This window comes from Musa acuminata, chromosome BXJ1-11 (genome assembly GCF_036884655.1).
Source record: "Musa acuminata AAA Group cultivar baxijiao chromosome BXJ1-11, Cavendish_Baxijiao_AAA, whole genome shotgun sequence".
NCBI classification, from domain to species: domain Eukaryota; kingdom Viridiplantae; phylum Streptophyta; class Magnoliopsida; order Zingiberales; family Musaceae; genus Musa; species Musa acuminata.
The window spans coordinates 2,601,677-2,625,808 of record NC_088337.1 but is presented as its reverse complement, the minus strand read 5'-3'; the positions used below and the strand labels follow the sequence as shown (position 1 = coordinate 2,625,808).

Sequence of the window (24,132 nt, the reverse complement as noted above, 5' to 3'; positions counted from 1 at the left end):
GATGATGTCTGAGAGGAGACTAAGAGAATGTTAAGAAAATGTTACAAGAATTTTGGGAATATCGTTCTAATAGAATACCAGATGATAAAATCTTAGGATTTTATCTAAGAAAAAAAAAGATTTAAATGTTTCGAGAGGATCAACTTTCAAATTAGTCGACGGCTTTATTTGAGTTGTATTTCATTATTACTTAAAAGGATTCAAATTGGCCAACGGCTTTGTTTGAGGATTTAAAATGATTTAAATCCTCGAGAAAAATACCCAAAAGCATCACACACGCGTGAACACACACACACACATATATATATATATATATATATATATATATATATATATATATATATATATATATATATATATATATATATATATATATATATATATATATATATAGTTATTTAATCTTTAATCAATTAAGATTAAATATTCTAAAAAATAAATAAATAAAAATAATAATTCCTAATTTATTATATGAAAGCACTCCTACCATAATTATTAAAAAATCAAAAACTTCTAACATAATTAGAAAAAAAAATAAAGACTAATATTAAACCTTTAAAACTAAGAACTTCCAGAATTAGGAAATCTGAGCTAAAAATTTATTTTCAGGTCTTAGATAAAGTGGGTTGGCACAAAGTCACATCCACTGAAGAAGATGAATGGACATGGATTTCGTTGGTGAACTTATTATACATATGACTCTTGATTCATAGGTTACACAGGGATCGAATTGGAATTAGAATCTGTCACGCACGCTACTAAACATTTCTTTTTAATGACAGTGCCACATCTTGCCATACTGTAGTTATGGAAAGAGGGAGGTGAAATAAATTAATATAAACGACCAAACAAAGAGGTGAAATAAATTTATTATTGCTTTACATTTTTATAATAAATCTTTATATTTATATTTAAAATATAAATTAATATTAAATATTAAAACGGTAGGGTGTCAAAAAAACCAAACATCGGGTTTAGTTTGGTAAGGTTGGTAATTAGTAAGGTACGTAATATCGTACCATATCAGTATTTCGAGATTAGTTCGGTATGATATGGTACCGTGTATTGAGCGGTATACCAGGACGTATCAAGCGATATACTTAATTTTAAATATTTCTTTCTCTTTACTGTAATACGATAGGATATAGTGGTCCACGTATCGATATACCATCAGACCGATACGTACCGAAAGATATTATTTGAAATTAGTATACATATTTAGTAAAAGATAACCAGAGAGAGGAGGGGGGATTGGGTTTTTATATGGAATAAAATTGGAGCGGATCCTACGCATTCGGTTTCATCTTCTTCGCCAATCGTAGCGTATCGATGTTTCGAGATTGGCTCAGTACAATATGGTACCGTGTACCGAGCGATACACCTAATTTTAAATATTTTTTTCTATTTACTATAATACGATAGGACGTTACTGATCCACGTATCGATATACCATCAGACCGATACGTACCGAAAGATATTATTTGAAATTACATACCATGATAATTAATATACATATTTAGTAAAAGATATATATAGAGAGAGAGAGAGAGAGAGAGAGAGAGAGGAGGGGGGATTGGGTTTTTATATGGAACAAAATTGGAGCGGATCCTACGCATTCGGCTTCGCCTTCTTCGCCAATTGCGGGTGGGGTTATCGTTTCTTGGTCAGGACAGCGACGATCTATGCGTTCCTGCTTCCATTTGGATCTCTCCACTCAGCTCAGCAGCAATCGTGGTCTCAGGGGAAGGGAGGGAGTCGATGGAGAACAATAAGGGCGATCGGAGGAGGGGACGCGGGAGGAGCTCCCGCGCAGCCGACGACATTACCGCCGTGCTCCGCAAGTGCTGGTACCGCCTCCGCCTGTCGGTGCGGGACCCGTCGCGCGTCCCCACCTGGGACGCCGTCGTCCTCACCGCCGCCAGCCCCGAGCAGGCCGCGCTCTACGAGTGGCAGCTTCGCCGGGCCAAGCGATTCGGCCGCATCGCCCCCTCCACCGTCACCCTCGCCGTCCCCGACCCCGATGCTGCACGCATCGGATCCGGCGCCGCCACCCTCCACGCCATCTATGCCCTTGCCCGTCACCTTCTCCGCATCGGCCACGCGTCCCTCGAGGTAACGCCCGCCACCCTCTGTTTCTGTCTCCTCTTTTACATGATCGTGGATGCATTTGAACGACAACATACCCGTGATTAGTGCCTACAACTTTCTTTTTTTCCTTTGAACTTGTCAAGTCACAGAGAGGGCATGCATAATAGTAGAAACTGATTACTATCCTAATCTTAGGCTATCATGAGATTTTTGGAGTTTAGGTTCATTGGGAAATGGAAATTTTTTGTCATTAAGGCTTACTTTTTGGTGCTCGGCTGCAAATCAGGATGACTTTGTTAGAAACCTCCCAAGTCACTAGCAGGAGGGTACTTCTCCTTCCTTGATTGGCTGCCATTACCTCTCTATCAACGCCTTTGGAGTTCCAATAGGAAGTATAAACTTCATCATCATGTTCATTGTGACAAGAGTAACATTGTTAATGGCGACAGTATTCACTGTCCATCAATACTTCACTGTACCAACTTGCTTTGTGCTAACATTTTGGTTTACACCATCATTACGTCAAATCTTAAAGGTACAAAACGGAGAATAAGTTGTTATATGAAGATGACCTATTCTTGGTTTAGACAGAACTGAACTAATCGATCATGATCTTAACATTTGTGAATTTAACCTTGTGACAAGCCTAAGGGGAAATTTGTAGCTAGATCTGAAAAGTGCTTTTGTCAGGTTTAATGATGTCTAGTTAGGAATAGTCTGTTAATTTTCCAGATCATGTAAAAATTTAAATCTTTAAGGTATTAAGTTGAAAATGGACTTGAACCTGTGCATTACTAGGTATTAAGTTGTACACAATCTTACCCCTGTGCAAGCAGAGAAGCTAAACTTTTGTGACTTGAACCCTAGTCACCAAGGTTGAAAATGAGCAACCTCATTGTAATGCCAAGGGTCACCTTCACATAGATGTTTCTACTATGTCGGAAAATTCTGTTAGTAAAAAATGTGGTTGGCAATGGTTTTAGTCTCAGTTTAATGTCTTGCTATCCTGCTGTTTAATCTTGTGAAATATTCTTACTTCCCACCATAAATCAAACTAAATTTGTTGATTTGTTGCATGCTTTCATAATTATTGTTGAACACTGAACAAGAATTGACATTTCTTTATTCTGTAATTAGATTAAATTACATAGATAATTTCATTTGGTTGTCATACGTTGCTACTCTCCCTCAGATGCATGTTTTGTGGCATTTTACAGGTAAGCGATGACAAGGAAGATAGTTTACTGTCTTCATCAAATGGATGGTCCAATGATGATACTTCCTTCTCATCAATTGTAAACTATATGGCCACAAGGCACATACTATTGCTTCATGCTGGAGGTGATTCTAAGAGGGTCCCATGGGCAAACCCAATGGGAAAAGTGTTCCTACCACTACCATATTTGGCTGCAGACAATCCTGATGGCCCTGTTCCATTGCTTTTTGATCATATACTTGCAATTTCCTCTAGTGCAAGGCAAGCTTTTAAGAATAAAGGTCATTATTCTTTTTTATCCAAAATAAAACAATAAATGTCACTATTCTGGTTATCCTTTTGCATTAAACTGAAAATGGACTATGATAGCAGTCAACAAAATTCAGGTGCTACTGATACTTTTCAGTTGTATCTTATCAGAATTTGCCAAAAATGTGATTTATTTGTAACTTTGAGATGTCTAGATGGATCAGTGCTCTTAATCCTCTTATAAATTGTGTGCTGTTGTATGAGAGTTGCATTTTGGATTGACACCTTAAGAGTGTTCATGTTAATATATTTAGGATTTACATATATCTTTTATATCATAGCATCAAAGCATGATGACAGACACATATACTTATCTGTGAAGAACTACTCATTTGGACCCATTACAATCTTGAGAACCATAGAAGGATGCTAAACTGCTTGTCAGTACAAAATGGATACCAGGTGCCACTTTTTAGGTGCAGATCAATTGATAAACATTTTGTTGTTCTTTGGGATGCAGGATGACATAGGAAGAAGACGTTAAATCTGTTTCAACATAGAGTGTTACTTTACCCAGTACCCTTTATTTATCTGAATGCACATCTATGCCAAGAAATAGCATAGTTCCCATGAACAACCAAAAGACTGAATTGCTAGCAATGCATTTAGAGATTAGTTTTCATACTATTTGTGAATATTCTTCTATTTTGGTGATTGACTACTTTTCTATCAAGTCCTACTTTTTTCTGATTTTGCTCATTTTGGAATTTCAACATTCTAGTATTTGCTTCTTTATACTCATAGTTCCAGTATCTCATGCCCCTTGGCAAGTGAGAAGCCAAGTCATCTGCTCTAGGCAACTTTGCTACAATGTGAGTGGTAGGCTTCTTTTGGGACAGTTCATTGAGAGTTGTAATTGCCTTACATGAACAAGATGTTATAATTTGTGCTATCTTAAAGTTGCTTAGTGGGACTCGAGAGCATTTCTTAGCCTCTAATTTAATTTGGAGCATACAATTTTCTCGACAGGTGGGATTCTTATAATGACTGGAGATGTTCTCCCTTGTTTTGATGCCTCAACCATGATTCTGCCTGATGATTCAGGCTGCATCATTACAGTCCCAATAACCCTGGATATTGCTGCTAATCATGGTGTTGTTGTGGCTTCAAGTGATGGCATTACGAATGATGATTACTCCATCTGCTTGGTTGAAAATCTTTTGCAGAAGCCAACCTTGACAGAGCTCACTGAGGGCCATGCCATACTACATGATGGTAGGACACTACTAGATACTGGAATAATAGCAGTGAGAGGGAAGGCATGGGCTGAACTTGTTAAGCTTGCCTGCTCTTCAAGCCAAACCATGATATCCGAGCTTGTGGATTCCAGAAAAGAGGCAAGCAACAAAAGTTCAATTGGGTTTCTATCTTTTGTTTAGTAACTAACAAGTTGATATTTCATTACTGCAATTTTTAGTATGATTTACCGCTTTTTTAAAGTGAATGTATGTGATAAATAAGATTAGTGTTTTGGTTCTTAACAAGTTAATCTGGTAAATTTCTTTACTGTTATGCATTTAATAAAATCTTTCTTCCAAACTAATTGTTCTATATGCTTATAGCACTAAAGTGAGCATGACATAGAAAGCACAAGTGGAGCCTTATAATTGATTTTTTGTATGACTGTCTATAGCTAAAAAAAGATGGAAGAAGACCAGGTTATTTGCAATTCCAATTTCCAAGTTTGATGTGCATATGGACTTACCAAAAGAAAAAGCTTCATAAATTGTCACAATTTGTACAGCTGCGGAATTTATTTAATGATACTATCCTATCCAGCTTAAGTGCCTCTCGGGTATTTGATGCATGCCAGTTCATATCATGGAATTTAGTTTTAGTCCTGGGAAGTACGTGTCCTGAGTCTTGATTATAGTTAGATATTAGTGACACTAGATTTTTTTTTTCCAGCTTGTTTTGTTTGTCAATATTTTTGTTCCATTTAAAGAGGGCCAGAACTATGTAGCCAGACTTTTTTTAGTCAATATTAATCTCTATTGTAATTGGCCTCATTTAGTTAAGCTTGAAATTGGCTAGGACTGTTAATTAGAAAATTGAAGTGAGCTGGGTCTCTACCTTGGAGTCCTTAAAGGGCTTAAATTTGCGGACTTACTTTACATGGAAGAGGTTGTCTTTTGTCTTTGGGAGGGAAATAAGTGAGGGACTGACAACTGTCGCATTCCGTTCAAAGCGTTCTAATCAGAATTTTCTGATAGAAAATAATTGTAGTTGAAACTAATCAGGAAAGACATGCTGAATGGTCTGTCATTTTTCTCCTTTCTCTCATAGGGTCCAAGGTTGTTTAGAAAGAATGCACCTTTGGCGTACTTACAAGCACAGAAATTTGTGTACAAGAGAAATCTATGATATGAGATGGTTTTTTGGGTAGCTAGGCACTTTATGTATCTCACTCCTTGTTTTTTTTCTTCCTATTTCTTTCTTTAATATTGTTTTGTACTTTCTTTAACCTCTTTTCTTTCATGCTTTATCTGTTACTTGGTCTTGGTTGCTATCTCCCTTCTTTTAATGATATGCTGTATATTCCGGCCTCATTAATGTATAACCACTATCATGATGCTGCACTACATGCGTAGGACCTGACATTATTAACTAGGGTAGTCAGTTACCGACCATATTATCCTGTCTTTGCCGCAATGATTTTTTTTTTCCTCAAAGATGAATTTAAAGCATCATATCGTGATTAGTTTTGTGGCTTCTACACAGTTCTGTAAGCTTTCCAAATTCCAATGAGCTAATTCATTTCATAACTAGTGCAGATGAGTTTATATGAAGATCTGGTATCAGCATGGGTACCAGCAAAACATGAATGGTTGCGGTCACGTCCTTTAGGTGAAGAACTTATCAATGCGTTGGGAAATCAGAAGATGTTCAGCTTTTGTGCTTGTATGTCTTTCTAGTCATTTTGTCAGATTCATATAGTTAGTTTCAGATACCTTTCTGTTGAGTTTAACAATATTTCTTTCTCTTTTTTTTCTGTGATTGTTCATATTACTAATGATATATTGAAATCAGTATATGTTTCTTAACTGTTCCTTTTGTAATTTGAAAAGTATGTCTTAACTGCACTATTTTACATACATTAGCCCACAATAACTGCATTACTGTCTTTCCAAATGATCAATTTGTTGCATTTGATAACATTGCTTCTAAACCAATTCTATTATTTTTCACTGCTTCACATAACTCAGACAGTAGGTATCCCTCTAAAAGATGAATCTGTAGCGTTTGACATTGTCGGAGAATGTGGAGCAGACTTGTGTAATTTGGACAAGTAGAAATAGTCACTGGAAATTATGGAAATGATGGACCTTGATTCAAAATTGGAGCCCAAAAATCATCCTTTTCTTTAAATATCATGGACTTATAGGTTACTTCAGTTCTTTCCCATTTTAATATCCTAAAATACTCACTCTATTCATGTATTATAGTAGCTGCATGGAAAAAAATCGTTCATAGTTTTTCAGCTCTCTGGTTAAATCATCTCTTCCATTGTATCTTTCATATCTAAATATATAAAATCATTGAGATGCCTAAATTGCTATACTTCTGAAAGTAATGTTATCTAGGTGTACTTATATATCTAGCATGTGTAGCTCCTGCCTGCATTTCATGTAACATTCATTCCTTGTATCATGCACATCTTTCTGATTTTGTCGCCTGTTTTTGCTCTTAACTTTTGTTTTTTGTTTATTGTTTCTAAACTGGAATCAACTGCAGCATGTATTTCTGTCAGATGTCTTATTTATGCATTTGTAGTATTATGGTCCTATTTGCAGTTGGATTGTCCTTCTTGCACTTTGGTACATCAATTGAGGTTCTCGATCACTTAGGTGGTTCAAATTCAGCACTAGTAGGCCGAAGGCACTTGTGTTCTATGCCAGAAACTACTTCTTGTGACATTGCTGCATCTGCTGTTATTCTTTCCAGCAAAATTGCACCTGGTGTCTCAGTTGGAGAGGATTGTTTGGTTTATAACTCATCACTTTCTGGTCGAATACAGATCGGTTCACAATCCATTGTAGTTGGAGTGAGTATAGCGAGCTTAAACAAATATGAACAAATTGACAATTCATCTCGATTCGTTTTGCCTGATCGTCACTGTCTGTGGGAAGTTCCCTTGGCAGAATCTTTAGGAAGAATCATTGTCTATTGTGGGCTTCATGATAACCCAAAAAATTCTGTTGAAAACGGTGGAACTTTTTGTGGAAAACCATGGAAAAAGATCTTGCATTACCTACAAATTCAAGAAAGTGACTTGTGGAGTTCCTTGGCTGGCCAAGAGAAATGCTTGTGGACTGCAAAACTATTTCCCATAGTTTCTTCATCTGAAATGCTTAAGTTAAGCATGTGGCTTACTGGCTCAACTATTTACAACTGTCAAGAAATGCTTTTTCTATGGAGAAATTCACATCGCATCAGTTTGGAGGACTTGCATCGGTCTATAGATTTTCCACAGCTTTGCATGGAGTCCAATAAGCATCAAGCAGATCTTGCAGCTGGAATTGCTAAAGCTTGCCTTACTTGTGGTTTGCTTGGGCGCAACTTGTCTCAGTTATGTGAAGAAATTTTACAAAAAGGTACCATGGGAGTGGAGATATGTAAGGATTTTCTTACACTCTGTCCTATTCTTCAAGATCAGAACCATGGTGTTCTTCCTCAAAGCAGAGCATACCAGGTGCAAGTTGATCTTCTTAGGGCTTGTGAAGATGAATCAAATGCTCGTATATTGGAGCAAAAAGTTTGGACTGCAGTTGCTAGTGAAACTGCATCAGCAGTAAAATATGGATTTGAAGGTGCAAATGTCAATTGTTTTATTCTATAATTCCTACTTAACATGTGTTTCTACTGAAGTTCTTATTACCTAGACTGTGGCATTTTAATAAAGTATGATCTTGATAGTAAGCATGATCGTGTCCTTTGTCCTTCCTATATCTGTTACTTATATTGAAAATTTCCAACTTGGCCTGTGACTCGAAAGACATTTTATGATGAGTTGCTTTTTCTGTCTTCATTTGGTTTTAGACATTTTTGTTTATAATATTTGCATATGATTTCTTTGAATAAGAATGAGTTTGTATTTTTTATTTTGCATATGATGTCACAGTTAGGATATTTTTACATACACTTGGTGATTGCAATCATATGTAATGTTTTTGTATTTTCACTTATAATAAAAGTATCTTCCCATATGCCTTTTATGTTATGCTTTTGCCTTTTAATTCTTTCCATATACACCCTCATAATCCTGGCACTAGCATGTGTTTGAGTTATTGTCTGAGACTGAATTGCTAATTGTTTTGTCTATAAGACGGTGATACCTATGTTTATTTTATATTCCTCTTATTGTTGAGGTTATGTCAACTTACCCCAATATATGCTCTTAGGTGATTCTTTTGACTCCAAATGTGGAACTAATACTACATCAAAACTAACAAAGGATCTTGAAGATATTAGTTTCTGCCCCAAAAGAGCAAGTGTACAATTGCCAGTTCGTGTTGACTTTGTGGGTGGATGGAGTGATACACCACCTTGGAGCTTGGAACGCCAAGGTTGTGTTCTGAATATGGCAATAAATCTGGAGGGATCCCTTCCGATTGGAGCTGTTATAGAAACAACAAAAAGTTCTGGGGTCTTGATTGTTGATGATGCTGAAAATCATGTCTATATTGAAGATCCTGCCTCCATTTCTACGCCTTTTGATAAAGATGATCCATTTCGACTTGTAAAATCTGCACTCCTCGTGACTGGAATTTTTCGTCACAAAGTATTGGTCAATTCAGGCCTACAGATTGAGACATGGGCAAAAGTTCCCCGTGGAAGCGGCCTGGGAACTTCTAGCATACTGGCTGCAGCTGTTGTTAAGGGGTTGCTTCGTCTCATGGAAGAAGATGAAAGTAATGAAAGTGTTGCTAGAACTGTTTTGGTGCTGGAACAAGTTATGGGTACAGGCGGTGGGTGGCAGGATCAAATTGGAGGCTTGTATCCTGGGATTAAGTGCACCTACAGCTTTCCAGGACAGCCATTACTGTTGCAAGTTATTCCTCTAGTAGCCTCGCCTCAGTTGGTGTCGGAGTTAGAACAGCGTCTGCTGGTGGTGTTTACTGGTCAAGTATGTCCGGTGTGATTTCTATTTTAGCATCTCTCTTGATTTCTTATGTCTTTATTGATATCTAACAAATGCGCAGGTGCGACTCGCTAATCAAGTCCTACAGAAGGTAGTAACAAGATATCTGCGCCGAGATAACCTCCTAATAGAAAGTATCAAGCGCCTTGCTGCATTGGCAAAGCACGGGAGGGAAGCTCTGATGAATGGTGATATCGATGAGCTGGGCTACATAATGCTGGAGGCTTGGCGACTACACCAGGAATTGGATCCTTTCTGCAGTAACGAATTTGTGGATAAGCTTTTTGCTTTTGCTGAGGCCTACTGCTGCGGCTATAAGTTGGTCGGCGCCGGAGGTGGCGGCTTTGCCTTGCTTCTCGCCAAGGATGCGTCACGTGCCCAGCAGCTTAAGCAAGCACTCGGGGAGTCTTCCGAGCTAGATGTTAAGGTGTACAATTGGAACATTTGTTTGTCCTAATCCGACTATTCAACTTTGTGCTTATTTATCCAACCTCCACAGATGAATGTATGCATTGAAAACGTAACTTTATTGATCCTACTCAGCATATTTGCAAAATGAGGGAAGTGATGTCATGAATAGATCTGACAAGAGGAATGGAATAAGATCAGATTGGCATTTCATTTTGATTCTTTTTTGTGGGGTATCAGATCAGTCTGTGCTTGTAAGACTGCAGTGGAGGTTGTCCCGGCAAACTTGTGTAATGTTGTCCAATCCACCATGGCCGGTTGGCTAAATGTATGATCGACCAACTTAAGATAGGTCGAGAATAGTTACACTAAAAATTAATTAGATCTACAGCATCAAATTCCATGTTACACAGGTTAACTAAAAGCCACAATGTCAAAGGCTATACATGGTACAAAGGAATTTATATCGACGACGACGATCGTAAACATCCTTCTAGTGAGCAGCTGAATACATGAACCAAGTTCACTTCCTTGGCTTACCTACTACTATCCATCCTCTTCGAGGAAATAACAGCTACATGAACTTAGGAATCTCACCAGTCTAATGCATTGACAGATTTCTTCACATATATGCTGCAAGACATACTCGAGCTTCCTCATCGAGGTTGACCATATTTAAATGTAAAGATAGATAATGTGCAATCCTGTCGATAAGTTTTTGATCTTGGCATTTGGAGCTCAAGTCCATGTGTTAAGCCACTGCAATCTGTCAGATTTCGCTACTCGGAACAGAGATTGGACATTGCCGACAATTTTTAAGCATTGGAGCTACGTTCTCAATAACCTCGGTTGCCTGTTCACTATATTGAATACTGCTAGTGTGTTGCAGAAGTTGAACAAGTGACAAAAATATGTCCAGTCTGGTCACATCCCTGTTTGCCTGCAGTCGAACGATAAAATTTAAGAAAAAGAAAACATTGATTTCGCAAGAAACATTAGTAAGTTATTTGTGTACTTCCTACCTCGACCAAGAATCGTGCCCAAACTTTACGCTCGTGAATTTCCATCACACCCTTCAAGATCGTCAAACCCAATCCACGTATAATGTCTGCTATCTCAAGAAAGATTCCACGTTCTTCACAAAGCATCTGATACATAAACATATTTCAGATTCCTCAATACTGAAAACAGAAATAAACTGACTGTGGGTGGCAATTTACCTCAACTAGCATCTGGCCAGGGGGTGTGAGGTCCTCAACCATTATAGGACAGAACATGGTCTGCCCTGCAACTTCATATGCCCAGGTTGCACCATCACAACTGCCACTGCTAGTGTTGTCCTTTAAAACAACACCACTCTCCTCGACAATCATCTGTAGGTGCAAATAAAAAGAGAGACTATTGGATGACAAAGCACCATTTGTTTATGATGACTTGGCTAAGCAATTCTGCAACTAAAAAAACTTAGCCATAAAAAAAAGAAAACCTTTGTACCTTTGGCGCTTCAGCTTGTTTGAGTTTATCGGCATACTTTGTCACGCTTTGAAGAAAGAGCATGTGTTTAATCGTGCGATCCAGTAAAGCATCGATGCTACACTGTTAGCGTTGATGAAAAATAAGAATCACCAAACAGATCACAGCAATTATATCCTGAGAAGAATTCCAGAACAAAACTTGAGAGGCATACCTTAGCACCATTAGGCACAATCTCCCTTAATTCTTTAACACGATCTTGTATCTGCTGACGATCTTTTGGTCTCGGTCGGGCACTTTCACCAGGCCTTGCCCTTTTCTTAACTACTTTTGCAGCTTCCTCAGGCTGATTGGGAAAAGAACTCTCATTATTCATACTGCAACAATCATCGATCAACAAACTGAAGTTGGACTTTGGCAGTGCTTCTTTCACAGATCCATGAATTATGTCCGATATACAATGAGGCAATAACACATTGGGAGTTTGACTTATGGATGGAAGGCACACAGAAGGAACCTGACTGTTGTATACTGAAGGACTACCAACATTTGTCACCATGGAAAATTGATTCTCCGTATCAGGATTAGCAATAGGATTGACACTTTTTGCAAGACAACCTTGTCTGGGACCTTCACTGATAGTTTGACCATTTATGGTATTCAACAATTGGTCAAGAGCAGCCTCCGACTGCAGGCCATTTCTAGGACCTGCAGTCGAGCCCATCTGCATTTCTGAGAGGCAATCTGAAACACTGACACTAAAATTTGAGTAATTGTAATTGCCACCACCTGTTGGCATTACGATGTCATCCCAACATTGATGCGGGAAGTTGTTTGTACTCAGATCTAAGTCCATTGCATCAAAAAGGTCATAATCCATAAGTAATTTACCAGGTTCAATTAAAGAATTCTCCTGATTATGACTTCCTATAACTGCACCCGATGAGCTCTCAACTCGTATCCTAGAAATTTTACTAGTCGTATTGCAGATAATGGAATCACTTCCACCCAAATCAGGTGATGCAGAACTGGCAGCTAGCTGTTTTTCATTCATCTGTACAGTGAAATCATATCCAACGTGCTCTGGTCTTTGATCAGTTAGATGAACCAAATAATCGTCTTTAGTATGAAGCAAGGAAGAACTGTCAGGTGTGGAGTCTCGAAAATTAGCAACAGAAGCACCCAAAAGTTCTGGAGCAAATGATGGAACATTGCACATGATTTTGGCACCACGAAGATTGTGTGGCAGCAAAGGCAGCTTCTCTGACTCAGAAAGGCAAGCATTGCTGACCACTGAAAACCCTCCTTCAGTCATGGAATCTTGCAATCCATAGTGTTCAGATGATGAAGAGGAGTCCGCACATAGTTGATGGAATGCAGTCTTGCAAGGAGCAGAAAAAAATGAATTAGTATGAGGTGAGCTGGAACATCCCAATACACCTGTCCCAGAAAGCAGTCCTTGCTCCATGATTGGCAGATTAGGAATCTTAGCACAAGAATTTGGGTTAACACACGTAGCAACTGTATTTTCATGAGAGTCCAAACTGGACACAGACTTTGTGCTTGGTGAAAGCAGGCCATGAGCTTCATCACTCACAGCATCATCTTGTATTGTTGGATTGGATATCGAAGTCCTGCTGCAGGAAGGTGATTTCTGCAATTGGTCGTATAAATATATAGATGCACCAGCAAAACTTGAAGTTATTGGCTTCGAAAATGCATAAGGATTCATGCTGTAGTGAGGTCTGAAATGATGAGAGAATCTTCTTGGGAAAATAGCAGGGGACTGAGAAGGTCCTTCTAAAGATTCCATGTCAGTCATCTGATTTCTATATTTTCCATAAAAGGATTGGGTGTTCTCAAAACCACAATAAGCATCTCCAGCAGAAACTGCAGAGGCAAATGCTTCATGCTGATCACGAATTTTAGTTTCCTTAAGAGGATCAACATGAGAAAAGGGCTCTGACATGCTTCCTATCAGCTGAAATAAATCTTTAGCTTTATCAATGAACTCTGAACTTTCTGGAATCTGTTAGGTAACAGATCAAAATCTATATCAGACTCAAGGAACACTAAGAAATGTTTTATCATATAGATTGACTCTAATTTAATTGGTTGCATATGCAAGGAAAAAAACACATTTTGTACAAGACAAAACGAGCAACTTATCAACTATTTTGAGAATGATATCATAAGATGAACCATTTATCAACTAATAGCAACAAAAAAATTGCAGAGGGAAAAATTCTAGACTGAATTCAAATAAACTATACATATCTTAATGGTTCGCACTAAAAATTCCATTATCAAATTATCAAATTAATATAGTATGCATATATACGTACATATATATACAAGATTAGCAAAATTAGTTGATCGAAAAGTTTAGTCAGTACTCATAGAATATAGATAGATAGCAAAATCAAACATAGTATTTGGTGGATGCTTGAGTTTGGTGTTCTTGAGTTGAAGACTCAGGTATCTTGGTTAACTTATATATCAGAGCTCTAGCATCATAATCAGACATTGATCTTATTGTTCAAATTTTCCAGTGTTAATTCTGGAGTCATGCAAAGTCAAAATCACTTCAGGGCAATTATATTCATAGAAGAACAGTGTAGCAACACATGTAGCATTGGATATAGATTAATAAGACTCAAACACATTTGTTCTTCTCTATGACTTGGACCATGTCTCCTTTCATCTATAAAAGAAAATTATACAGACACATTTGTTAATATAAATTATAGTGATATATATCCTAATTTCCTTCAGCTCAAAGTTCAACCCTTATTTTTGTCATACTTATTTCTGAAAAAAACTGACCTTCCTTCATTGACATTCTATAGTCTCTATACCATACTTACTTTCATGAAGCTTACTTTGTTCAATGGCATTGTTCCTAAATAGGAACTCCAAATACTAACCTTCTTGGTGGAACCAAACTGCACTACACCAGAAAATTGTAGAGATGTAATCACAATTGTCTGCAGAATCGAACACAATCATCAGTACAATGTCTTGTGCAGCAGCAAACAGATGATCTCATGAATATACCAAAAAGAAAACGAAAATGTAGTTGTGTTGACCATTGTTAACGAGCAAGCATATAATATGTAAATTACCACATACCTTGATTCCAGCCAAAAATTGATGCATCAAATCAACAATAACCTGACAATTGAGAAAGTAATCAAGAAAAATATTCAACACCATATACCAATAGGAAGCAAACAATCACCAGTTATAAAGGGAAAAAAATTATAAGAAAATGTATGTCCTTTTGTTCATTTCCCATATCATCATTTGATGGTTTTAAAACAAGTAGTTTCTCTCCCTTCCTCTCTCCATATACCCTTTTCTTCATTTGGCAGTTACTCCATAAAAGCATAGGGTCATAATGAATGCAGATTCCATTGTAATCTTTTCTTGCTAGAAAGCACTTAAATAGTGCACTATTTTCCAGTGTAATATTTTCTTGCTAGCAAATATTTAAATCTTGCTCTACATATGTAGCGTTATGCCTTTTTTCAAAGATTAGATAATTTTGCCAAATTTTCCACCTTTAACTCTCTAATCGATTACAACAAGAGATTCTGAATGGAACTATCAATTCTTTTTATACCAACTAAAACTATGTAAAATGTTCCTTTAAGATTTTCCACACAGGCTCTCCATGTTACTTTAAAAATATATAAAAACAAAAGCCTAATATATTTATAAGTACAACCCAACACACTTCACTTACTTAATCTACAGGAGGCCCCTGTCACTACCTACAGTAAATTCTCTACTAACAGTGTTGCCAATGGTAGAAGTGGCAATGTGGAGGTGAAGGTTTGCAGTGGCAGTGGTAGAGTTAGACGCAGAGCTTGTGGTAAATGTGACTATGATGCTGGTGGTGCTAGCATGATTATCCGGTGATGGTGATGGAAAAAATAGCAGAGGTGATAGCGGAACAATGGTGGTGACGGTTATGGTAGTGATGATTTGACAAGGAGATGAAGAACAGGATGATGACTACTCTACACTCTGTAACCACACTATAAGTTTCACAAATGTAAATATAGTGGTTGATGTTAGTATTAAGCGAGAGTGGGGACCAATTCATGGATTCTGTCATTCTGTGGACAATATGTACTGCATTGAGGCTATGAATTATGTAAGGGGTATGCATGATTTCAAGATCTTGTGTACCTTCTTATTTAAAGTTTGGATATTTACATGTGTTACAGAAACAAAAGATTCTCCAATGAAACCACCATTCTCTTCTCAAAAGTACAACAATTATAACTAAGACAGGACAAAAAAATTTGTGTCTAGGAAGAAAGAAATAAACATGTACCAGGGGAGCTTCTGGATTGTTGACAGAGACGATTGGGTCGGAATTTGAGTCATACGCATCATGGTAGATCCATTCATCTTTCCCACTTATAATACTTCCTCCGATACTCCTACAAAACAGATGCAGATTATGATATTGATTAAAAACAAAGCAACATCTGCAACTGTTAAGTACAGTTCTTCGTTCTTCAAAGTAAAATCAGTGGGTAATATTCACCCACTCTGGATGATTTAGAGAATTATTCTAACTATTGTACGCAAACAAACTCACTTCCAACAAATAATGAGGTGTAAAGAAGCATGCTTAGACAGAGGCATTCGGGTGAGTATTAAAGACCTTATTAGCAAAAAGCTTAAAAGTGGGGGAAATTATGTTGTTTCAAAAGTCTTAATAGGAATTGAACCTGACCATTAAAGTCATGTGGGTGACGATGAACAGTTCATGCAATTGTGCTAAAACTACACACTACACAAACATTATCATAAAAACTGGGGAAAATGTAATCCAGTTAACAGATCAGCATATCGGTTCATCATTCATACCCTTCTCCAACCACGTGGACCCGATTAAGCATGTCCTCGACGACTATGCTGACCTGCTCCTCCCAGTAGTTATCTTCCACTACCAGTAATCTGCTAATGAGTTTGGCATCAGTGACAGAAGTAGCAAGATGTTACACTGCACACTAAACATCCCATAAAAATCCAAAGGTAGTCCAATTGCCGGAACCCATGTCATGGAGTAGCAGAAATCAATAGCGAAGAAGTGACACAATATTATTTCCGTTGGCAACCCAAAAAGGACATGCTTATGCAAAGAAGGGAAAGTACAAACAAAGCTATGATCTTTCGAGTACTGTAAAAAGAGAAAAGAGAAAAGAAAAGGCATTTGGGGATAAAGAATGTCCTCTTATCACATTCAATCACTAAATCAACACTCATATATGCCAAGAAAACTTACGATCGACAAGAGAACACAAAAGTTGGATACACTCAAAGCAACAAAACAGCAACTTTTAGCTCTTAATAGATTTGCAACATAGTGATGCCATGCGCCACAGAGCAACTCGCAGCCAAAACAAGTCAGTTCAAGAGACTCCAAACAGCAACAAAAGAAGCACAAAATTATCCCGAATTCAACACTCCACCGAACGAGGCCAAAGCGACGTAGAAAGTTACCGTGGGTCGCGGTGGTCGACGCGCCAGACCACACCGTAGGACCACCCGTGGCGGCGGCAGAGCCCAGCGAGCGCCGCCCTCAGCTGGGGCGCCATCACCGGCCGATCACGCCCGCCGAGGCCCTTAGGCTCCCGCCTTCACCTCCTTCGCGTAGCGGGTCGGGTCAAGACACCGGCAACCCGTCGCGACAAAACCCGATCGTTGGTAGTTACGTAACAACTGGCGATAACGGCCGAGGGTTAAGATCGGCGATGATTTGGCGAGGCATGGGGACGACGCTCTTCACCGGAGAAAGAAAAGAGTTCCTTGAATTAGGCGGGGCGCATTATTTTGGGGTGGGAGGAATAAATGAGAACGAATGGGAGGAGTAATGGAGGTGAGAAGACATGCGGAAAGGAGGCGACTGAGATCTTCTCTTTTAAGAAGGAGAGGAGAGGAGAGGAGAGGACTGAGCCGGTAAATAGACATGATCACCTGCAGCTGCCGGTTCCATGACCTGCTATAGCCGGTGCCCATGTATATCACTGTCACTAAATTTGATATTACCGTATCAGATTTATACTGCTTTCATTTTTTTTTCCTCTCATTATGTCAAAAATAATCATTTAAAGATCCATTTAATTTTGCTCAAAGACGATATCACAAACAAATATGGAGAAAAAGCTTTTACAAAGATACAATAATATTCACTTCAAAGGAAAACAGAGACATTCTACGTCTTATCAACAACATATGATACGACAAAGCCCAATTCCCAAAAGCTTTATACTCTGAGAGCTTGACCGTGTTTGAATGTGCGGACTGCAGTCTATCTCTCTCTCTCTCTCTCTCTCTGTGTCCTGCATCCTTTTCTTTTTCTTCTTGAACTCCCCAAAGACCTCTCAGTAGTTTCTGTTCATCTTAAACTTCGCTTTGACACCAAAGAACACCGAACGAGTCTCTTCCCACTGTACAACCCTAAGAAAGCTTATGGTTGCTCATCGCTGTTGATGCTTGGGAGTTTGCAAGCAGGCTTTTTACCTTGCTACACTTTACCCAGTGACGTGAGAAAGGACATGATCTGAAAACTTCCGTAGCATGTTCCAGGATTCTTTTGGAATTCAATTTCTCTACAGTGGTCGGACAGGTCAATCTTTTTACTGCATGAGGCAGGCAATGTAGGCCGACCAAGTTGCATGTAACTCTTCCCAGCAACCAATTCCGAAGCCTCGATATGAAACACAAGGGTGCATGAGGCAGGTAATTAACCATATCTATCTACGTATTACAATATAGTTTGTGAGCTTTGAGTAGCTAACCTACTCTCTCTCTCTCTCTCTCTCTCTCTCTCTGTGAATTGGACAGAGACTGAGGTGTCTGAGGTCCACAAACAGATAGCGGAGGGATCATCCATCATAGCACATAATGTGTGTCAATGGCAATGGCCTGAGCACTATCGTTAAGACCGGAGAAGATATCTCCGCCTCTCCAGTAATTGGAGCCCCACATTGTGCAGGAATCTTGACTAAAACGTTCATTCATACCTTGACAGCGCCACTTCCCTCCTCTTCCTTTGTTTTCCCTTGTCTTGAGGAAAAAGAAGAGAAAGGGATCGAGGAAATATCCAACAACACAGAACGTTGCGTACCAAAGGGATACATATATAGATACCAAGATATGTCGTCATAGGCTTATCTGGCAATTGATAGTCCTCAACTTACACCTACAGCCCCACAAGAGGAACTTATTGGCTTTTGACCTCATCAGAGACTCTCAGGGGGGACAGCCGCAAGTGATTACTGTGTTCTTGGTGATCCAATCATCTCGGTTCACATATGATTGAGAGCCTATATACTAAGGGAATTTTCTAGGTTTTCTTTCTTGGTTTGGATGCCAGCTTTGGCAATTATTTCATGGATATTTGCACCTGCGAGATCAACCCTAACCTGCCCACCACCACCATCATCATCATCATCATCTTAGGGGTCGATAAAGCTGGATATGTAGCGCGAGAGAGAGAGAGAGAGCACTCCATTGCTGTACCAACACCAGCTGCTGCAAACATAAAGCTGTTCCCATTATTCTTGGCATCAAGCCCTATAATTTTGTCTGCTCAAGCTCTGCAAATGTTCCCCCTCATCATGGTCGTTCACAGCAAGGTCAATGACTTCGAAAGTGCTGCCCTTTTTCGTTTTGGTTTCATTATATTTGCAGATAGGTTTTGCTAGGGATGAATGGTCCTATCGTAGAAGACAATGATGCGAGTCCATTAGAATCAACTACGGCCATCGATGGACGTGATGCATCGTTAGAGATCTCTAACTAGCAGAGTACATTAGGGTTTAGCAGAATGACACTGTTCTTTGTGTCACAATGGAGGCATTTAAAGGTCCTTTTCGCGAAGCAATCATGTTCACCATGCCATAATTAAGGTCTCATACTTGCATATGGTAATCAAAACCATGTAAGAGATTTAATGTGTAATACGATCATCACATTCTCAGTAGATTCCGGTGACCCCACCACATATATTTTCTGTGCTATGAATTATAGTCTACTTTCTCGTATGATGATGATTGAATTCTTAGTAGCAAGCGTTTAATTGTTATTCTAATAGGTAATGGCATTCCTACTTTGCACCCGTGCAGGAATTCATGTTGTATGGTCAAGATAGGAGTGGATTAGCCAAGATTAGGAGGTTGAAAGCTTTCTCTTCCTAATATGGAACAAGGATCCACTAAACCACTGTGAGTGGGAGGAAAACTTTGATTTAAGACAAGAAACAATTTGAAGTCGATTTAAATGGTGGATAAGATGTGGCATTGCCTCTCCTGTGGAATGTGAAGGAAGATTTGGCTCCTTCCATGGCTCCTTCCATAAAGATGACAAGCGTGGTTGCCTCAAAAAGCGTGTTGGTGGTCGCATTAATTGCACAAGCTTGCACTCCTTCTGAGAAGTCAAACACGGTTGTTTGATTCTGCTTGGAGGAACGCAGGTGGATGGTCACGTCGTGTAGCCATTTCCTCGAGCGGCAGCCAGTGATCACTGTGAACTACAGTTCATGCCTTTGTAGCGATCTCCATGCACGTATGCTGGAGTTCTTAATTGGGAGGAGGAAGCTGATGTCCAGAACGTGAGAAGTGTGCGGTTGAGAGTGCCGTGGAGATCACGAACTCCTCCTCTCTGAGGAAGAGTTCCGATCCAAGATAAGAGAGGATGCCGAGATGCAAGTATGGAAGCATAGACTGGGAGGGCGTGGGCGTGGACCCCACGCCCACGCCCACGCGCCCGCCGGTGCATATGGACTGTAGGTGGTAGATGACGACGATGGTGATGGGTTTGGGGCGGTGCTGCGTCCGTGGACCACCCTGAACGAGTAATACAGACACATGCATCGGCAACACCGCCGCGGGATCGGCTCTTTAGACCGGTCGGCATCGATTGGGGGATTTGAGGACCACCAACTCGCGATGTGGATGTTTGGATGCGACTGCAGATGGCAAAAGGAATGTGGTGACGATGACAAATCCTCAGGTCATTCATCATTTCTGGATGACGGATTAGATCCACCAAGCCGAGAAAATGTCAGACTTGATTCATGTTTACACACCAAGTTCCTCATTCGATGATGAATGGGTATATGAGAGTTTGGTACGACGCGTGAGCCGCACCTCGGAGGGATTGGCCGTGCGAGACCGTTCAGAGCAGACCAAAATTAGACACGATTAAGAAGGGGGATTAGAATACGTCATCTCAGAAGGGACGCCGGAAAAAAGCACCGCCGCCTAGACGCAAGCGCCGTGGGCCCACCACGAGCCTTGTCGGCGAGGGTGACGTGATCCCTCCCCGTCGGCCTGCTTCAATCTCGAGTCCGCGAGCTGCGCCAGCGCAGCAGCGCTTTGGCCGCCGGGGTTGTGGGGGGAGGAAGGCAAAGGACACGCGCTATAATTACGTGTTGCGTAGATGATGATGGTGATGATGAGGCCATGGTAGCGTAAGCAGTAAGCAGGTCGAGTAGTTAACGCGGTGATGAGACACGATGAGACTCCCTTCATCTTCCTTTAATCTTCGCTTGCAGCTTTTTTAGCTTTGCACTGTTCCATCTTTTTGTTCTCTTTCTATCGCACTCACTTCATTGTTTGATATTTCTAATTTAAAATACTCAAATCAAGATAATAATAATAAATCTATTAGACTCAATTTCTCAGGAGAACCAGAGAAAGAGCTGGCAAACTCAGTAATCATTGCAAGTATACGAAACTAAGAGATTATTAGAATAGTTAGTTTAAATTAGATTCAAAGTTCTTAGATTCGTCCAACACAACTTCTCTTAATGTACAAACTGCTGCTGCTGTTCTACCAAAAGGCACGGTAGTTCTATCCCATGCATACTGTACAAGGCTATGAACGGGGTGGAGAAAGAACAGACAGAGGAAGAAGTGGTGAATGATGAAGCTGGAGACAAGATTAGGATTTGCCATGAAAGTGAATGATGAGGAACTACAAAGCAGTCCATGAAATGCTATATCAAATGCTTTCCTCATTATTTTGCTGGACGTCAGTATATACAGGTATTGTCATCTTTTAGAACTATATATAGATAGATAGATAGATAGATAGATAGATAATCTCCATCCTGTTGATGGATTATCATATATAATCTAATGCCTGGGTATGGAATCAATGCAAAGACTATAGTTGGATGAGGCAAACAATTAATCCTCCAAAACCATATAACACAACTTATTCCTTGGTTTGCATAAAAGTTTACTTGACCTATTCAATAATTTAATAAGATCCATGCTCAATCAACTAGTCTGGTGATGTGTATCTGAATTATTTTATATAGGCCAAGGGTTTGAATCCTCACACTCAATCCATCAATTATTTGATGAATTTAAATTCAAAAATTTATCATTTCTTTACATTCATGAACAAGTTGAGAAATGTTCATGGGCTTCTTTTAGGGGAAAATATATAAAAGGCCCGGCCCGTTATCAGAAAACAATGTTCTCTCATGAATTAATCTTTTTTTTTTTGGCTGTCAATAGTGTGTTGGTAGAACATATTATATTAAGTTGGATGGAAAGATCTCTCAGATATCGATGCTTCGATGCGTACAAGAGAAGATCATCATCAGGTTTCCTGACCTGACCTCTCCGAAGTTCATATTAATATAGTTTCAAAATGAAGAATATAAAGATCCGAGAGAGAGAGAAAGGAGAACAAAAAAAACTTATTATTTGTAGTGCAAACTTCCTATTTATAAGTGATTTGTCATTATCTATAATATTGCTGTCTTCATGTTAAGTTCTTTACTCAGATAATATCTCTGGTCGGCTTATAATTCAACAAGCTTCACAATTCGAATTGAATTGATGTCCAAATCTCATTCAACAAAAAGGAATATATATATATATATATATATATATATATATATATATATATATATATATATATATATAATACTTTTTCGATCGATTCAGATTGCATGCACCAGTCGGAACTTATGTCCTCCTACTTCAGGTGGCTAATAAATGAAATGAGACACTAATGCAGTGCTACTCAGTGAAGGAATCGCATGCTGAGTCACCGTCCAGTGAAGGGGACTCCCATGGGAAAAAGAAGAGTGCCAAAAGAGAGAGATCATTCTACCAGGTACGTTGTTTTTGGTGCATGAAGACAAATGAAGCCTCGGAACTCGGTGAGTGATTTGATCGAAGTTGATCACGTACTGCTCGCGATCTGTCACTCTTATTGCATTAAGTCCTTTATACGTTCCGAGCGAAGTGAAGGGAGATCGAGAGAACACAGCACCGGAATAAGAGGCCTGACAAGTTGACGTGTTGATCCTTGGTGACCCGTACATCAGAACTGAAACATGGAAACCTGCATTCGGAAGTGGTGCTACCAAACATTCAATGCAGTTGCTGTAGATTTCCTGTCATGGCCCATCCTTCGACTCCGTCGGCTGCATCACTGGATGGATTTCCTGTCAGATGACATTAATGCATCTATGTAAAGGCACATTTGACTTCGATCACACGTTGTATCCTTGATGTCTTCTTCTCCGGTGACCTTCTTTTCGAAGGTGAGGAAGAAGTAGAGAAGGCAAAATATCCATGGCTTTTTCTGTGGTTGAGAGAAGAAGGGATGGTGACAGAGGCGTACTGAGACCAGAGAGTGGAGCTCAGAGAGCCTTCTTCTTCCTCCTTGGCTTGAGACTGCTTGGGAGGTCCACCATTTCATTTCCTGGCGCAATTACCGGGCATGGATTCACATGCAGCAAGCCAGAAATCAACCAAATCATTATGATCATGCGAGGTGACATGGAGTGGGTGGTACGCCCTACTCGATGCCTACCCTGCTGCTTCATAGTTCTCACAATAGTTTGAGAGGAAAGATTAACTTAATCCATCGTGTGAAGGACTGGAATGTCAGTGACAAGTCGACAAAACAGAGGTTCTGATGGTGGCAGCATCAGTGCTACACTTCACTCATTCTCAAGCTCATATGGCGGTCATCATCTATCTGCATTCTTAAGTAACATGCAGTCCAAAATGGTGTCAGCATCAAAAGAATGGGGAATCATTCTCCAGCCCACATCCCTAGGGGAATGTTTGTGAGGGGGAAGACGAGCAATGGTAATCATACATGGAGAAGGTGTGATGTGAGTGGGTGCAGGAATCAGGGGATGTGCTTTCCGATATAATAATAGGACAGTGGCCTTTGCTGCCACTTCTAAATAACCAAACACGAGTATATATATATAATCCATGTGAAGGGAAAGTACTATACCTACTTATTCCTTCTCTCTAAGCTGCTCTTAGTGGTTTCATAGCTGGAAGAATCTCGGTTGGGATGATGAGACATGACATCTCAGAGCTGGTGCAGATGGCAAAGAAAAATGACAGATAAAAAATAGCCAGAAAAATAGAAGTGCATATCGTGGAGATGGTTGTCTTCCCCTTTGTTCCACTCTTGGTCAATACTC

General features: G+C 39.4%; 2 protein-coding genes across 4 annotated transcripts; one reads left to right on the top strand and one right to left on the bottom strand.

Moving 5' to 3' along the window:
- Nucleotides 1-1,572: 1,572 nt before the first annotated feature.
- On the top strand, nucleotides 1,573-10,376 carry LOC135581390 (bifunctional fucokinase/fucose pyrophosphorylase-like). Of its 2 annotated transcripts, none has more exons than XM_065089066.1 (7): nucleotides 1,573-2,112; nucleotides 3,306-3,585; nucleotides 4,583-4,950; nucleotides 6,388-6,514; nucleotides 7,408-8,424; nucleotides 9,016-9,740; nucleotides 9,817-10,376. In XM_065089066.1, the coding sequence occupies exons 1-7, from the start codon at nucleotides 1,759-1,761 to the stop codon at nucleotides 10,210-10,212; spliced, it is 3,267 nt and encodes a 1,088-aa protein (XP_064945138.1). In that variant the 5' UTR covers nucleotides 1,573-1,758; the 3' UTR covers nucleotides 10,213-10,376. The 2 variants fall into 2 exon arrangements, with proteins under 2 accessions (XP_064945138.1, XP_064945139.1); XM_065089067.1 differs by having other exon boundaries at nucleotides 9,836-9,991.
- A 166-nt stretch (nucleotides 10,377-10,542) lies between these two features.
- Nucleotides 10,543-17,564, bottom strand: LOC135596854 (transcription factor LHW-like). 2 transcript variants are annotated; one of them, XM_065089068.1, is made up of 10 exons: nucleotides 17,160-17,564; nucleotides 16,524-16,616; nucleotides 15,982-16,090; nucleotides 14,769-14,810; nucleotides 14,564-14,623; nucleotides 11,851-13,665; nucleotides 11,658-11,759; nucleotides 11,384-11,536; nucleotides 11,186-11,311; nucleotides 10,543-11,103 (listed from the first exon to the last, which is right to left on the bottom strand). In XM_065089068.1, the coding sequence occupies exons 1-10, from the start codon at nucleotides 17,252-17,254 to the stop codon at nucleotides 10,933-10,935; spliced, it is 2,766 nt and encodes a 921-aa protein (XP_064945140.1). In that variant the 5' UTR covers nucleotides 17,255-17,564; the 3' UTR covers nucleotides 10,543-10,932. The 2 variants fall into 2 exon arrangements, with proteins under 2 accessions (XP_064945140.1, XP_064945141.1); XM_065089069.1 differs by having other exon boundaries at nucleotides 16,524-16,613.
- Nucleotides 17,565-24,132: the final 6,568 nt, after the last annotated feature.

Coding starts and splice junctions, on each gene's coding strand:
- LOC135581390 (XM_065089066.1), top strand. CDS start 1,759: ATGGAGAACAATAAGGGCGATCGGAGGAGGGGACGCGGGAGGAGCTCC. Junction 3,586..4,582: donor GCAAGCTTTTAAGAATAAAG/GTCATTATTCTT, acceptor TTTTCTCGACAG/GTGGGATTCTTATAATGACT. Junction 6,515..7,407: donor GATGTTCAGCTTTTGTGCTT/GTATGTCTTTCT, acceptor TCCTATTTGCAG/TTGGATTGTCCTTCTTGCAC.
- LOC135596854 (XM_065089068.1), bottom strand. CDS start 17,254: ATGGCGCCCCAGCTGAGGGCGGCGCTCGCTGGGCTCTGCCGCCGCCAC. Junction 16,091..16,523: donor GTCCACGTGGTTGGAGAAGG/GTATGAATGATG, acceptor TCTGTTTTGTAG/GAGTATCGGAGGAAGTATTA. Junction 11,537..11,657: donor AACAAGCTGAAGCGCCAAAG/GTACAAAGGTTT, acceptor TTGCACCTACAG/ATGATTGTCGAGGAGAGTGG.